The 17,583-nt window shown below is 47.7% G+C and overlaps 1 protein-coding gene across 2 annotated transcripts in view; it reads right to left on the bottom strand.

Annotated features, from left to right (window-relative positions):
- Positions 1–17,583, bottom strand: part of LOC144153782 (sphingomyelin phosphodiesterase-like) — a 68,679-nt gene that overhangs the window by 23,240 nt on the left and 27,856 nt on the right. Inside the window, exons 2-5 of one of the 2 annotated variants that reach the window (XM_077685510.1) lie at positions 16,713–16,881; positions 15,763–15,948; positions 10,113–10,343; positions 5,271–5,501 (exon numbers count right to left, since the gene is read on the bottom strand). In XM_077685510.1, the coding sequence (XP_077541636.1) occupies positions 5,271–5,501; positions 10,113–10,343; positions 15,763–15,948; positions 16,713–16,881 (817 nt within the window). The remainder of the gene's footprint in view (positions 1–5,270; positions 5,502–10,112; positions 10,344–15,762; positions 15,949–16,712; positions 16,882–17,583) is intronic. The other variant, XM_077685511.1, reaches the window with a different exon arrangement.

The raw sequence follows: 17,583 nt of genomic DNA on the forward strand, positions 1-17,583 counted from the left end.
CTCCCTAGATATTCTTGCATATTGCACCATCGCACGTCTACACCGCTTGATGATAGGGTTAGGTCTGGCGTTGTGTCTTTTTTTTACTGAGTTGCCAATGCGTGTAGGCTGCTGCAGTTCATTATGTAGAATGTATTGATGATCTTGAATTTCCCTTAAGAGGCGCTGACCTTTCTTGGTATTTCTAGAGTAACCCCATGCTGTATGAGGTGCGTTGAAGTCCCCCAGTAGTACGTGCTTGCTCTTGTTGTTTGGAGGGTGCATTATTGTATTTATATCGATTAGGTCATCCTTTGGGGGGCTGTAGAGGTTAGTAATGTGTAGTCGGTTGCGATTTGGTCCTATCTTGATGGTTAGCCTGATATCATTGGCGTGATGCTAAGAGATCTTTGCGAGTTAATGTTGCTATCTTGGGGGATGCCTGATGCGTGGTGTATCCCAAAAGCTTTGGATTGTTGCCTGGGTTTTGCAGCGCAATAATGTCTGGTTGGAGCTTGTTTCTTGTGAGCCATGAGTAGAGTTCTCCTTGCTTCTGCTTGAAACCTCGACAGTTCCATTGTAAAATTAGTAAATTATTCTTACTGTCCATGAAGTTTCTGCATAATCATGTCGACTTGGCGTCGCACGGCTTGTATTTGTTCTTGGAGCGGGTGGCATTCGGTGGAAAATTTTTCCGTCACTCTGGTTTCTATCGTGTGGGTAATTTCTGTTACCCGTTGGTTCACGCATTGCATCTCGTAACGAATCTCCGTCATAAAGGATTGTATGGTGCAGTTTAGCTCTTCTAACGTGACACTAGTGGTTTTTTCATGGGTTTTGCTGCGTTTGTTTTCTGGTTCGCTGCTGTCGTTCTCCTGGTTGCTCGTTTCCATAGAAACGTTGTCTGCGAGCTGTACGTTGGGAGGGGGCGGGGGTGCTGTACCTATGTGTTGTTGGTACACTTGCGCATTGTAGATTGGGGCTTTGGGTATAGTTAGGTGTGGTGTGAGTGCCTCTCTGTATGTCCGGTTAGCTTGTTTGTAGGAAAGTGGCTGGCTCACCTTTTTGGGCTGTTGCTGTTTATGGCGGTAAGGTCCCTTGTCGAGTTGTTGCTGCCTGTTGGGGTTGGGATCCTTGCTGGGCTGTCGTCCGGCAGCCGATTGACCTTGATGGGATTGCTGAGGGCTTGCTTGTTGTTTGGCTGTCTGGCTTTGAGCTGGCTCCTGGGGCTTCTCAGAAAGCTGTTGTTGGCTTCTAGATGACGATTCAGCGGCATGCTTACGTATGTTGAGCCTCTTGAGGTATGCCTGTTGCCGCACCACTGCGTCGGCTTCAAGTTTCTTTGAGCAGCTGGCGTCGCCCGAACGATGCATGCGGTCCCTGACAGTTCACGCATTTGGTGATACACGTGTGAGCTTCGTCCTTGTTGGCGTATCCACAGTTGGGGCAGCGAGCAGTCGTTGCGCCGGTGCACACATCAGCTCTGTGTCCTAGGCCGAGGCATTTGAAGCATATTTGTGCCTTGGGACGGTGCGGCTTGCATCTGTGGATGGCACCACCCAGGCTCACTGAGAGGGGTATGTATGTTCCCTCAAAAGTTATAATTGCCGTCATGGAGCCTCCCAGTGATTTCCCTACACCCCCCTAGGGGGTGTGTTGACCCCCCCCCCTAGTTTTTCTGGACACCCCCCCTTGAATTCCCAAATTTCACTCTTGTCAGTCCTTGTATGGACCTTTTTCAGTATCGATCTGCGCATGCGCGGGCTGCCCGTCTGCTATTCTTGGCAGTAGACTCGGGCAAAATAAACAAAAGTGCGCCCCCCGAGCTTGCTGTTAGCGTTGCACGTATTTATGTCCTTTTTTTTCGACAGCTCGTGGCAAGTTCGTATGCGCACACAAAAAAGGCTTTCAAAGGAAAGGGGCAAAGTGGTTTGAGGCTGACCACGCTGCGAGCACATTGCTACCAGCATTGCTACCACTGGTATAGAGCAAGAACAAGCCCGTGAGGAGGTACGAGCAAAGCATATATCGACAAGCACTCAACCAAAATTACTTCGACTGAGGCCGCCTTTGACTTGAACTAAGTGCAGTAAACACACATATAATTTACTTTCGTCGCTGATTCGATGCCGTTCTTTGTTTACAACCGTAATCTTTGCAGAAGCTCTTTCAGCATGTACATTTAAAATGGGCAATATGGCGAGGCGAAGCGCTACGGAAGCTAATCCTGGCGTTTTAATAAATCGGGAGCGTACAATCGGTGCCTGATTTATAAGTGCTGCATAATTCGCGTACTACCTAAACATTGTTTCAAGAACTCAAATTTCGTCACTGGCCCTGGTAACAAGTTCGAAAATGTCCTTATACGTTGAAAAATGGCGAGAAATTAAAAAAAAAGTACTGAATACGGACCTTTCATGGTAAAAAATTAATTTCTCTAAATTTGTTTTTTTCTTAGATTGAATAGAAAGCACCGCCTCTCAGGTGTGTATATATATATATAGAAAATGAAAAACGTACGTCACGGGGATGAGCGTTTGGTTAACAGACGTCTATTATTTAACTAGTGGGATAAAACAACAGCTTTTCTAGTTTATGAACCCCCCCCCCCCCCCAGAGCCATTAAGACACCCCCCCTTGATTCGATGCCTGGGGAAACCCCTGGAGCCTCCCATCATTCTTGCCGCGACAATGTTGAAACCGGGTGGGGCAGTAAGTAGTTGCATCAGAGTGGCAGGATCGGTGTTGCGCTCGACTTGATGGATGACTCCTTTGCACGTTTCTCGAGCGGCCGGCGCGTATACACTGACGCTGTGGGTTGTCTGGTCGTGGGTGATTTGCGTGATCATCAGAAGCTTGTTAATCGTTGATATGTTATTGCTGGTCATCATGACGATATTTTTGAAGGGTTACACAGTAGTAGTCATGCCTGCCGCCTCCTCTGCGTTGAGGTTGCTTGTGAGGACTAACGTTCTATGCAAGGCGAGTGGAGTAATCTGGCTAAGTTGGAGACTGCCTGGAGCTCGGAGAATGAGTTTGCGTGGTTCACCTGATTGGGTTTGTCGTACTGGGTGGTGCCAGCCGTCTTCAGTGGTGTAGTACTTCATCGCTGGGCCTAGTCGGCGCCGGGTGGCACCGGGTGGGTCGGCGTGCTTGGTTAGGCTTAGCTCGGCCTCCCACGTTTGAGGCCGAAATTCGCCCTTAAAATCCCGGGAAACGGGCAAATATTCACCAAACTTTGTAGAAAGTCGTCGGAAGGTGTTCCGTACTTGGTCGCGATGGTCTGGTGGGCTTCCAAGGCGTTCCTCCGGGATTTAGCAGGGATTTCTTGCAGAGCGAAACTCATGTGCGCCCGGCAGGTGCGGATGCTCGCAGCGCCCCCCAACGGCGTTGAGCCGTGGTTGGCAACACAGCTACATCAAAGGAGAAACCAAGACTCAAAAAGATTAAGCCAAGCTTTTGCTTTTCATATCCAAGGTTAGCTGAGCTAAGCCGCAGCCATTTTTTTAGCCAACCGTGCGGCGGGTTGGCACCTTTTTGGCTTACGGGCCACGTCGGGGACCGTGCCGATACGCTCGCACGCTGCGGCGCATTTTAATTTTCTCCCCATTGTTCTTTCATCTTGGGTCGTCTTTAAATGGTTCAGTGTAAAGCCCTTGTAAATAGAATCTCATTCCTGCGGCTCGTCATCGGGTACCTCACGCCCCTCCATGACTACACCACCCTACCTCTACTACGAACCGAACTTTACTCAGGCGTTCCCTCATTTTTTCACCGAACCTTTCGCGGGCGCTTATTGTTCGTCATTTCGGTTCACCTTAATTCGCCAAAAACTTCCTTCCATTATTCGTAAACCCGTAATTATACTCAGAGTGCGCGCACATTTGACAAAAAATGCGCTGTATTTTGTGTTCTAAAGGCGAAGCTCTCTACGCCTCGCTGATGTGGACCGTACAAATTAAAATGCGCTGCAGGAAATCCCACTTTCTCTGGAGATGATGATGATCGTGGGTGAAGCGAAAGACGTTTGAAACGCTTAGCTTTGTCTGGTTGAAAGCCAATGTCTTTCAAATCAAAAGTCAAAGTTCGAAATCCAAATCGTCACGACCGAAACGCACTGCGGGAAAACCAACTTACACATTGTGTTTTCACAAAGGGACGTCAAGCGCCTCAGAACCAGGTTCGATTCTCGTGATCAGAATCGTACTTTCGTCCCTCGCGATCTGAAGTCGACGTCTATCTGATTGCGCCATTGCGACACGGTCGAAACAGCTTGGATTTCTGACTTTGACTCAGGTTGGAAGGGGGAAACCATCTTTGTTTTAAGGAAGGGCTGTGTTTTTTAGATGCGAAGCATCTCATGCTCAGGCCTGTGTCCCTCCCTCCCTCGTTGTTGTCGTTGTCCGCCGTCCGCACTCTACTGCGCATGCGCGTCTCTTCAGCCCCGTCAGCGTTTGGGGTGACGTCAGCGCAGTCCACTATGAAAAGAAATAGTTAGGCGGCGCCCGATTTCGATCCCACGACTCTCTGGCCGCAACGGGAGGTACGTGGCGCTCTTCCCACTGCGCTACAAACCGAGGCGGGAGCACGTGCTACGAACGCGCATTATGTCCTTCACTCATTCAAACTACGTCAAGAAGCTACTGATATAACGAAGGCCCGCGAAGCTGAACGTCAACGGAAACGACGAACTGAAAACTAACGGGAACTTCAGTCGACCCCATGGCGGCTTCGCATACTACTCAGGGTTCCCCTACGGGAAGATGGTGTAATTTTCTAGTTATTTTTTTTTTGCCATTTTGGCCACTATTGATCAGCTAATTCATGGCGGAAATTTGATAACACGTAACAGGAAGTCTTGCAAAATGGTGTCCCATGTATAACCATTCAGCTCTCGCTATGTCCCTTCATCCGTAACCAAATTGAGATACGGTTGAACGAATTATCACCCGAAGTCAGGCTCCAGGTGCACCAAGTTGATACGTTTCCGCGTAGTGCCACGAGCGAAGCGCAATCGTACTCCTCGTAGCGTGTACGCCTTGCGACAATTTAGGCGCACTCTGTCACATCGTGTGGGACTGCGACCGAAACCCCGACCTTCCCTCCATTTGCAACGCTTCCCGTGAGTAGTGGGAGAGCGTGTTATCCTGCCCGACGACGGTTATACTATCTTGATTGACCGTGCAGCCGGCACGAGGGTAACTTGCAAACGTGCGGACCAGGAAGCCATCCCACATGTTATTTTAGCTCAGTAAAGCCTCTTCTCTCTCTCGTGCGACACTGGGGCTCACCTGCTGGGTGTCGCGCACGGTCTTGAGCATGTGCTCGAACGTGGCGGGCGGGATGTCGCAGGTGGAAAAGGCTCCCCACTTGCCCGCCGGCCGTCGTCCGAGGTGCGACTTGGGCTGGTCCCCGGCGTGGCAGCACAGCGGCTCGTTGCAGTCTGCCTCGCTGCCTTCCCGGTACTCGAAGTCCACGTGCGTGTCGCTGATGTGCAGCACGCGCACGGTCGGCGCGCCCTCCTGCGAGAGTGCAGATAGCAAAATAGATTGGGCTAACACGCAAACTCCAAGGCCGTTCGCGCGTGGGATATCCATGCGGCGGAGAATTGATCGAAGGTGTGGCCCTGGGTGTCCAAAAAAGATTAAAAGCACCGTCAAGACGAAATACAAGTTCAGTTCGTTAAAGCAATGATTTGGATCCCGATAACAGTGATACCAATTTCATCGCAAACTTCAAATATTTCGTGATGTAAAAAGAAACGCATGAGGTAGTGGTGACTCCCCAGCCGCTTTGCGGTGACGTGCTATGACGTCACAGAATCTTGTTCGCGTGATTGGCGGTCGCCGACCAAAACCACCGCCAAGAACCACGGCGGGGCGATTGTAGCGGGGTCTGTAATTCCGTTTGATGGTATAACTTGAATGCTAAGGTGCTGATAACACACTGATAACTGTTTTGAGTGCTGGCCTCTATTGCGTCACCCCTGCCCATATGGCGTCACTGTCGCGCGAAATTTCAAAGTTATTTAATGGTCCTTGCGTTTTAGAAGCAGATCTGTTTAAGAGTTTAGCCGTCTAGCCTTACCAGGAGAAAATACAAAGAAAAAATACCGCGCGCACGTGAACGTGCGGATCGTAAGAAACGCCCGGCGTCGGCCAGCTCGACCTTCGAGAACACTCTGCCCAGCGTACGTGGCGTGATCTCTCGCGTGCTGGTCTCCTCGCCAGTTCACGTAGCTTCGCGCCTGAAGTGGGCAGCGCAGACGCAAAGTTCGCGCTACAGACGCCGAATTCGCGAAGCCGGTTGCCGCGTGTTTCAGTACGTGCTAACGCGGTCCACTTCGGAAGAGATGTGAAAGCCTGCGGAGAAAACGATCCGGGCCTGCCAGTCATGGAAAACCTTGAGCGGCAAATTGGGAAATTCATGTGAGATGCAACAGCCGGGTTTCCGACAAAAAGAGAGGGACTGCCAGCTCTGCTCTTTCTCCGGCCTCGCTCCACTTGTGCAAGCTGCGCGAATTTTTTTTTTGTTTAAAAAACGTCTTTTTTTGGCCTGAATGGAGCTCAGTTAGTTACCAATGGCTCGTTCTTTCAAACTGATCAAGGTTGCATTTTTCTTTTCATGGCCCCTTTATGGATACGAAGAATACGCATAACGTAAAGTAAACAATACGAACACTCAATTAGTCTGCCCACCGATTTTCACTTATCGTAAGTTATTTTTCCCAACCTATGCCTACAAAAAGGTAAGGGAGGAAATGGGAGGGGGGGGGGCACTACTGTCCCCATTGCTTCACCCACTGGATGCCCACGCATCATATTCCGCGTACACTTGCTACATTTGCCGATGGTTGTTCCCTTCTATTCTAGAACCGCTGTTATCATGCCACCGATAATTAACTTGAGGGTGACAGTGGAATCAAGACTACAGAGCCGAATTTGCTTCGTCGCATAAATATATTGGGGGATCGCAATGCTCACGCTGGTTATAAACCCAGGTTTAAGTTTTACGGCATAATCATAATCTCGACACACGGGGGCTAAATTTGGCGGGTCGGATTAAAGGTTTTGACCATCGTGACCGAGAAAAACATCCTCTTAATATTTTCTGCACTGCCCGAAGCACGTAAAAATGCGCGCTTTTGTCGCCCGCTCATTACCAGTAAAGTTAGCCGCATATATATAAACGGTTGACGAGCTTTCGAGCCGATAATGCGAGAATGCGGATGTGCTACACTGCGATAATGCTTGGCGGTAATGATACAATCGGGTTATGGTTGCGGTAACAACGCGATAGTGCAGTCCGACCACAGTGGAGTCATATATATATATATATATATATATATATAGTATGCAGTGATGACAGTGACTACGTAGAGCACCTAGACGAACTCAAGGCCACCCTTATGAACAGGAACCACCCCAAAAGCTCGCTCGATCAGGCGTACCAACGTGTGTCTAATCTCAAAAGGGATGACGTTCTCAACAAACAGCGGCAAAACGAAAGCGCCAGGCCACCTGCCCTAATAACTAAATTTTCAAACGCCCTCCCAAACGTAAACAATATACTGCGGAAGTACTACCCCATTTTAGCCAGTAACGACCGACTTAAAAAGACTTTCCCGGAAGCACCAAGGGTTACCTACCGGAGAAACAGGAATCTAAAAGATATTTTAGTGCATGCTAAAACAGGGCTTTCAAAGCAACCAGTCATAGCCAGCTGCTCCCGCCCCAGATGCAAGACTTGTAGGCACCTGCAAACAGACTGCGTTGTAAAAAGCACAGCCAGTAATTATGTCCACAAGATTAATTCAAGTTTTACGTGCACTTCATCCAACATTGTGTATATGTTGGAATGCTCAATGTGCCACAAACAGTATATAGGTGAAACGAGTCAACCTATGAGCCTACGGCTTAATGGTCACCGGGCAGATACTCTTGGCAAATCCTCCATAGCTGTAGCGCAGCATTTCAACCAACCAGGCCCCAATTTTGATGACCTTAAGTTATATATACTTCAGTCAAATTTTAAGTCTCCTAGGGACAGGAAATACCGAGAATCCTACTTAATTCACAAATTCAACTCCATGGAACCTGCTGGAATTAATGCGTCTAAGGGCAACTTGGAATCCTTGCGATATTCACCGGGAATACAGCATTAAGCATTTTCGTGCATATACCTCATCCAAAGACTATGACCGTTCACTCCGCTCTGTACCTGGTCACCTAATTTTTTTTTTAATTTTTTTTTTATTCCTTAGCGTCTAGCTTAATACTCGCCCTCATCCCTCCAACCTTCGCTTTTGGAATTCAATTTTATTTATTTTATTTCTCTCTTTTTTTTTACTTCGCGTGGTCTTGTGCCCCGTACGTCACTCTAACTTTATCTTTTCGGTTTTGAGTTTCAGGACAGGCCTGTTCCAGGAATGTTGCCGTGGGTGACACGTGCCATTTCAGTTGCCGGGTCATTGCCTTTTCTTTTGTGTGTGGGTTTATGTCGTTTCCCTACCTGATTTTGTTCTCCCTTTGTTTTCTTTTTTCTTTGACCTAGTTAGTTTTTTCCCCCCGTCTCTATCTTTTCTTTTGACCTGAAGCTTGCAGATAGTTTCTGATAAGGACCCCACCCTCACCGCCTGGTCTGCTTCCGGCGGCTCTGAGAACCCCGCGGAGGGTCAATAAACACCCCCATCCTCTCTCCAAAAATTCCACGAACATCAACCACCAGCTGACTTCCGTGTGACGTACTTCACGGCTTAAACTAGACAACCTTCTTGGCCCCTCAATCTCTCCCCCGACACGCTCCTAAACAAATCAGCTTGCTCAATTTCCCTTCCATCTTTCCCTCTCCTTACACCTGGGGTCCTACCCCTATATAAACAGTGCCTGCCAGGCGAGAGATTGCCCTGAGGAAAGCAAGTTCTCTTTGCTGAAACGTAGGCCACAATCGTGCTTTTACCTTGTTCGAAGTTTTTCTTCTCTTGTGTTCTCTACCATCTTCAAAGTTCTACTACTCCCTATATATATATATATATATATATATATATATATATATATATCCCCTCACTTCCTTACTATATTATATATATATATATATATATATATATATATATATATATATATATATATATATATATATATATATATATATATATATATATATATATATATATATATATATATATACAGAAAGATAGGTCAGCAGTCTACAACGCCAAAGGAGGCATAGGGGTGTGGTTAGGCTCTCTTCTTTATCACTACGGTTAATTAAGTAAACATTTTTTTTAATTATACAGAAGAAAGACAGAAAGAAAAACACCCGCCCAGAGTGGGGACCGTCCAGTTGACGCCAGCGCTGGGGGTGCACTCGTCGGGAAACACGATGCCACAGATCTCGCCCGAGCTCAGCGTGGTCCGTCGGAGAACATAGAAGAACTCGTCCTGTTCATCATTAGAGCACAAACAATAATCAGAGAAGTTAGCCCTGTCCCCGAGAGTTGTTCGAAAGGCGTGGGTTCGGTCCCCACTCTGGGCGGGTGTTTTTCTTTCTTTCTTTCTTCTGTATAATTAAAAAAAATGTTTACTTAATTAACCGTAGTGATAAAGAAGAGAGCCTAACCACACCCCTATGCCTCCTTTGGCGTTGTAGACTGCTGACCTATCTTTCTGTATTTCCTCAACGAGCCCCTCATTTCCTTACTATATATATATATATATATATATATATATATATATATATATATATATATATATATATATATATATATATATATATATATATATATATATATATATATATATATATATATATATATATATATATATTTATATATATATATATATAGCGATCGAGTTCTACGAGTTCTACCATGAGCCCGATGTCGCACTCGCTGCTCCTGAAACTGCTTCCGGGGATCCATCACCGCATGTTATCCTCAACTTCCCAGCACGGTCACTGATTAACCACTTGTGCCACCGCGTTCGCAAGGCTGCCGCCCTGTCTTTCACGTGAACGTGGCTCAGCTGTTGCTCCGGGCTGCCTGATAACGCGAGCACCCGTCCTTGCTGGGTCGCCTCCGCGAGCGATAACGGATCGCGTAGCTGTTGGTCGGTGCATAACGGAGAGTGGCTTACCGACACATAATCGCGCCATGCGCCATTGACATCCGTGCTGTGGAAGACGTGACTGCGGTGGAACCCACGAACCTTGGGTAGCGGCACCGGCTGCACGGGGGGCTTGGGTCGCTCGGGTAGCGGCACCGTCCAGTTGACGCCAGCGCTGGGGGTGCACTCGTCCGGAAACACGATGCCGCAGATCTCGCCCGAGCTCAGCGTGGTCCGTCGGAGAACGTAGAAGAACTCGTCCTGTTCATCATTAGAGCACAAACAATAATCAGAGAAGTTAGCCCTGTCCCCGAGAGTTGTTCAGCACTTGTGAGCATATTGTCAGGAGGGCAAGTAAGACGCAAGGTCCCTGCACTGGCATCGTTTCAGACAGCAAGCTTATGCTTCGGAACAAACTGAGAACAAACAGCGAAGAAACAAGTATAGACGCGCGCAGGCGACAGCCAATATATGTAATGTCCCGCAATTCGATCTGCCAGTGTGTTTAATTCAATTCATGGAATACACCTCTTAGCAGTAATTTACAACGCGACCTAGAACGTAGCCGGCAAAAGTAGACGAAGCAAGACAAGCACCGACTCCGCTTTCAGGCAAGACACCCATGCGTGCCCTTTTGCCGGCACAACTAAATCTGTTAATGGCGATAGTCTTTCTTGGTCTACTTAATAACTGCGAAAATTTGGTCTGTCTGTTTGCCTGTCGGTCTGTCCCTCGATACAGACCTCCACCCGAAAATTAAAAGAATAGCTGAAGGAGACGTTTATATAGCCAAAAGATTTTCAAACTTCTAAATCGGATAACACGCTTCATACTTGTCCACACTGTGTAGTTCACCAGAAAGAAAACATCAGTACATTTGAAGCAAAACATAAATACCAGTAAATAACTTTCTTCTAAATATAAATACACGTGGCCGTAATTTTCGCGATGGCAAGCTCCAAAAAAAAATGCCTCAGAAACAGTGTTTGAACTACAAAATACAAAAAAAAAGGATCGCGCTCAAAATAGCAGCTCGTGCGCAACGCCAAACAGGAACGAAGGGCCCCAACAGATGCCGCTCCAGCAGTGCGAATGCAGAACAATTGAATTGAGGTCAGCACACCTCTGTTGCGTTTACCATGTGAGGGCCGAGATAGGAGAGGAATACAGTGAGGGGTGCGCGGGCAAGAGAGGAGAGGCAGTTACGTGGGAAGCGCTGCTCAATTTCGTCTTTCGACGGCATTTGCAGCGAAGCCAGCAGATGCACGGGCAATTTTTAGAAAAAAGTGAAGGCTCGGTAATTTGAACCCAAAGGGGAGGCCATCTCAGTTCGAATTAATGAGAGTTCGAACTAAAGAGAGTGGAGAATAACAACACTGCACTGTAACTGGGAAACCGTAACGTTTGTCAATTGTTTTATGCCTGAAAAATCCTGTGATTACGCCCGACCTTTTTCTCCTAAAGGCGACAGTCAGCACTTTTCACTCTAACAAATGAATGTAGTGGAAAGCCTCATCTTCACTTTCTTGAAAACTGAAGAAAAGACGGGAGGCATTTGATCGGGCCGTGACAATTCTGAGCGGACGGCTGCACTAGGTTTTGTCATCGTCCTCCTTGCCGACATTGGCAGCGACATGTTCTGCGATTCGGACCTGTGATGCGATGCCATCTGTCCGCGCACAACGCATACCACTGTACTCGCATTCTCATCGAGCGAGTTCTAAAAAAAAAAAAAAGCTGTAGTTGATTCGTCTGTCATAGAAATTGGTAAAACACAAAAGTGAAATGTGCAGCTTAGCATGTTTTGCGGGTTGGCCGCTGTCTCTTGGGTGCGCTTGGCGATCTACGTCCTGCTGGCGGGTCGCTTCAGAAAAGGTGTACTGGCGTCATTTCCGGGATGGATATGACGTCAGTTGAATCTTGGTGTATACGGGCATAAAACACTTTCAAGTTGCAATATAAAACCTCAAAACGAACAACCCTAAGTATAATTCGTACTCTTTAGTAGTAAAGGTTGCTCCCCACAAGAAGACCGTGTATGCAGGGGTGCACCCTTTGCAGGCCGCTTGCTTCGTTGTTAAAGCGTCATTTCCGTGACGGATACGACGTCAGTGGAATCTTTGTGTATCCCAGAATAAAACACTTTCGTGTTAAAATTCGCCTTTCATAACTCCCGCCATGTGGGATGTTTATTGGTTTTACCCAATTTTTTAGGACTTCGTTCTTAACAGACTCGTGTGCAGGCACAGGCCGTGTTTCTCTCGCTCTCGCCGTGTGCCAAGCGCCGAGGCGCCCTCGCGGTGGCGCGTAATTCGAATTATATCCGTGGCGCGACCTTTCGGGTTCTAATGATTAACAAGCTTCTTTATACATAGTCTTCTAAGGAAACTTGGCTGGACAAACTCGTACAGTTTGAGTTATCCGTAAATTCAAATGATTGAATTCGAATTAACGAGCTCTCGCAGTAATATTGCTTTAACTCTCCTCTCTTCGACACCGTTTTTAACGCGTAGTTATTTTCTCATTTGATATATCGTAACAGCCAATCTGGCGTGTATTCTAATTACAAGAACGATGGTACTGTAGGTTATGCTTACATTTTGCCTGAAATATGCCTGGGTTTTTTTTTTGGTCTGAATAATTTGGCATGTAGCAGCATATGATCACACCAGCAGTTTCAGTAGTTTGGGATGGTCCTGCCTACATATTTATTATTGTGGGAGCAATCCCCGACCGGCCGACGGGGCTGTTTCTAGTAATGGGCATGTGCTCACTGGTGGACAGAGGAGAAAGTAGTCCAAGCTCGCTTGCTCTAGCTGTGGATCGCCAGTGTTTGCCGGCACAAGTTCGCCCTGTTAATAAACGCTTTTACCCTCCTTACTGGAGCTCATCGCTACAATTTACTATACGTGTTGAAGCATTATTTAACCTGGGCCGGGTGGCTGAATCGAGTGGCTGTCAGACAGAAAGACCAAAACTTTTGCATTTATGCAGCCGAAGGACGACTATCACTTGTAAAGGGGCCGTGTAAACAAAATAAAGTTTGGTTCAGTAAAAATACTGCTCTGCCTCGATAACAATGACACCAATTTCATCGCAAACAAACAAACAATGGAAACAGTCGACTCCTGTTAATACGAACTCCACGGGGACCGCAAAACACTTCGAATTAAGCGAACTTTCAATTAGTCCGCAACACGTCTCCCTTCTTAATTTTGTTCAGAATCTCGGCATCCCTTACCAAGTCGAGCATAGGACACGGGTGACCAGGACAGTTGAGACTTATGGCTAAAATCGAAATCTGAAGCGTCCACCACCAAAACTGTTCGCGCGGCGCTGTGCGCAACAAAGAATGTTGGGGACCTGAAAAGAGAGATGCGTGCGCTGGCGCGAGTCTCAAGCCGCTCTATCAACTGTGCTTCCCTCAGTTTTGATGGCGCGACATCAATACAAAACACGGCGCTATTTTCGCTCTTGAAATTTTTGAAGTTGATCGGCAAATGACGTGTGCACCTTGGTGCTTCTTGTTCGAAATAACCCCCAATAAACCGATATAATAGCTTTCAGCTTCTAATTATCGAGCAAATTCTTCCATTAAATTGCATGTAAAATTACCGGGAACAGTACAACATCACTTCCAATTAACAGACAGTCCACCAGGTATGGCAGTGCCAACAAACTCCAAACCCAACCCCGATCCCCTTCCCATCTTTTGAGCAGTGGATGGCTCGTCTGTCCGATTGGAAAAGGGGGCCTGGACGGTAAGTCGCATCCACCGTCTCTCTCTCTCTCTCTCTCTCTCTCTCTCTCTCTCTCTCTCTCTCTCTCTCTCTCTCTCTCTCTCTCTCTCTCTCTCTCTCCAATTAAGCTACTACGAATCATCGAGAGTCGACTGTAACGGGGGAAACGGGTGATGTCATGGCGACTCTCCAGCACCTTCCGGCTATTACGCGCAAACAAAATCCTGTGACGTAATACGTAATACGTCACAGAATTTTGTGCGTTTGGCGGCCGCCGACTTCAGCCCCTGCAACAAAGTGACTGAGCAATTGTAGTGAGGCCTATAGTTCCGTTCGATCGCATCACTAGAATGCGATCGTGCAGTTAACACACCGGTAACTGTTATTAATACTTGCCAACATGTTCCCTCAGTGCAGTCATGGAAAATGAAATACGAACACGAAAATATGTACCAGAACACGCGAAATTGAAAAATTCTGTTCGTGGACGTGCAATAGTGGAACACTGTTGGTATGTTTGGAAAGCCACATTTCTCAACTTTGGTACTGCAAAATTAAGCGATGCGTTAATTTAACTTGCGTGGAAAGAAATCGCGCTATTAGTGTGTTGTGGTTCATATTATCGTGTTCACGTTTCAGTTGTCCATGACTGTGCGGGGACCGCAAAAAAAGTAAACGGAGCACGGGTTGGAGATTTTTAGGGGAGTTCTCGGCCATATCCAGCAACCTCTGAGTGACTTCTTAATAAGAAGTCATTCTTAAACGAAATCGGGCCGCACACATTCTATTTGTGCTGGCAAGCACATAAATTATAAATTGTTCGAATTCCACGAAGCCGTGCTCTGTTTAATTTTGGGGGAACCTGTACGTATTGCGCCACTGTAGTGCGAATATTACAAGTTTTTCACTGTTCCTTGGGGGGGGGGGGGGGGGGGGGGGGGGAGTGGTAGCGTTTAATTTCACAGAAGCCGTGATAATTACCCCCAGAAAATTCTCACGGCAGTTTCTAAAAAAAAAGCTGATTGGCGTAACCTAACCTAACCTTACCGAACCATACCTAAAATAGCCGAACTCATTCTACGCAAAGTGTTCGTCCATAACGAACGTACCATAACCTATCCAAATCCAGCACAACTGCAACGAACATAACCTAACCCAGCCCAACGACACAAAACACAACCTATATTAAACCTAATCCAACCCATTCTACAAGTACTGTGCGTCGATCGCTTGATATAGTAATAGCAAGAATAAAAAAAGCATTAACAAAATCCCGATGAGCGGGAACTTCAAAAATCCCGAAAGCTAAACAAATAGCAATCTCTCTACCCCCCCCTCCTTCCCCTGCCAGACTCGAATATGAACCTTCTCGTTTCAAAGAAGGTACGTGCTACACCACAGCGACACGGGAGCAGATGTAAGTGCGAGTTTTCGGGGAATATTTGTTCCAGAGAATCTCCGGGTAGCGCGCTTAGCCAATCAGAGGCGACTTCCGTGAGAAATTTCGGGCGGTAATTCTCACGGTTGCCGTGAAAATAGTTGCTGTGATACTACCGTTTTTTTTTGTTGTTGTTGAAAAGCGACTCTCGCGGCGGAGTGAGTTACCGAAGGCTCGTAATTTCAAACTGACCAAAGCTATTTTTTTTTTGTATTCATGGCCCCTTTAAAATGTTCGAACACGCATATATGAGTGCACTCGCGTGTCATATGTCTTATGCGGCCAATCCCGGGCCTGCAGATTGACGCTGTCCCACTTCGGGCATGATTACCAAGCGTCGTGAGCCCACCGGCAGTCATAGCATACGCAGACAGTAGAAGAGATCCCGCCACACGCGACAATTTTCAAACCGGAACGATTACGACGATGGGAATACGGTAAGGACGTCAGATTTTTTTCAAGGACCGCGACATCAGGCTCGAACACGGTGGGGTGCACATACCTTGAACCGGTCGACGAGTCCGTCGCAAACCCGAGGTGTCTCGATGGAAAGCCTGTCGCAGCCGGCACGCAGCAGGGCCACCATCTTGGATTCTGGAAGACCCAGGTGCAGGTAGTCGAGCAGGGTGGCCGTCGCAAGCTTGCACGTGGCGCAGTACGGGATGGACGCGCCCACCGAACCTCCTGCCTGCGTTCATTAGCGGCACACGGCCGTTTTAATTTTAAGCTCTCGCTCGATCCGTGTCTTTGATCATTCTGTTGCCTTGGCCAAACGGCGCATCGCTGTTGGAAATGCACCGCCTCTACTAATATCTCGCAAGATCATTCATCTCGTCGCAATGACCTTGAGACGCCCAAGCGAAAGGGTGGCAGATGTGACGTCACGCTGCGTGATCTGCTGCGGCGAGGCCTCGCAGCTGCGCCCGCTAACAGTTTCGCCCCTGCAATGCTAAGGGTGCGTTGCAATTTCCCCTTCGGACGGCTTCGTTGTCGTCTTCGCGTCTTCGCGAGTTTCTTGCATTGCATTGTACTCACGCCATCATTAAAGTACTAGTATCATAAAAAAATAGAGAGTGTTTCTGTAACTCCCACGAGCCTTCGCGTTTATTTCAGCCGTTGTAGCATAATTCTGTTGCAAAAATTAACATCTGCTCTTTTTTATAAAAATTATCGTGAAACTAATGCCTTCTGGGGATCTCACTTCTCTGAAATGATTTTATTTTAGGCTAAAGCAGCCCTGTTTTTGTCATAAATGTTTCTGTTAGTGGGAAATTTTCGTCAATAAATGGGTTTAAAGCGCGACTCTCTTCGGTAAGGAAGGGGGGGTGGTGATAAAGTCTATACCCACAACGAAGAACCCTACAGCGCGCTGTCAATTACTGACGAATATGGGCGTAGTTGTCAGCGCGAACAGTGGTAGGCTAGGCCAGGCCTGCGTCACCAACCGCATACCTGTTCCGGGTGCCCGATGAGAAATGCCGCGGTGTGAAGCTCCCTCTGCAGGGACTTTCTGAGGGCGTCCCAGCGCCGGCTTGGCGGCGCACAGTGGCAGCTGGCGGCAAGGAACAGAACCAGGGCGAATACGCGCGAAAGACCCATGGTGTATCTTCCCCTGGGTGTCCTGCACGTCCAGATGCAAAATACAACACGAATCAGCCACTGTACTGTCCGAATAAATAACGTCAAAATTATCCTCACAGTGCATTGACGACGGCGCAGTTTTAAATCTGTGGAGCGTTTTAATGCTTTTAGCATAGAGAGAGAGAGAGAGAGAGAGAGAGAGAGAGAGAGAGAGAGAGAGAGAGAGAGAGAGAGAGGAGAGAGAGAGAGAGAGAGAGAGAGAGAGAGAGAGAGAGAGCAAACTTTCTTGTCTAAAGGGCCTAGACCTATGTCCTAATTGCAGTCTTCAGTTCCCCGGGTACATGCAATGCTGAAGCATGTTCGTGCGGATCCGGTGTCCATGTTCACAGAGAGATTCCTGGTCCCACAGGAATATGTCGAGCCCAACACTGCGGCAATCTATTTGCGATACTGTTTTCCCTGGTGCAAGACCATGAAAGCCGGGAGCGAGAGGCGAGCTCTGTGGTTGCATCACGCGGTTCACCAACGCGCTCGACCTCGCAGTGGAGTTTACCTCTGTCATCGTTCCCTGCACTGTATGGCTGCCTCGATCATGGGATGACCTGCAGCGTGCCTTGAGCGCCGCAGCCTCAGTCTTAGCACTGCAGCTGCACCGCCAGCCGATCAGGTCATCACAGACATCATCTGCTGCTAGCTCAACGACAACGGCTATAAAAGAGCAACAACCATCCGTCAGGTTCGG

This window comes from Haemaphysalis longicornis, unplaced genomic scaffold (assembly GCF_048455015.1).
Source record: "Haemaphysalis longicornis isolate Haplotype H1 unplaced genomic scaffold, Haemaphysalis longicornis Haplotype H1 scaffold_9, whole genome shotgun sequence".
Lineage (NCBI taxonomy): Eukaryota > Metazoa > Arthropoda > Arachnida > Ixodida > Ixodidae > Haemaphysalis > Haemaphysalis longicornis.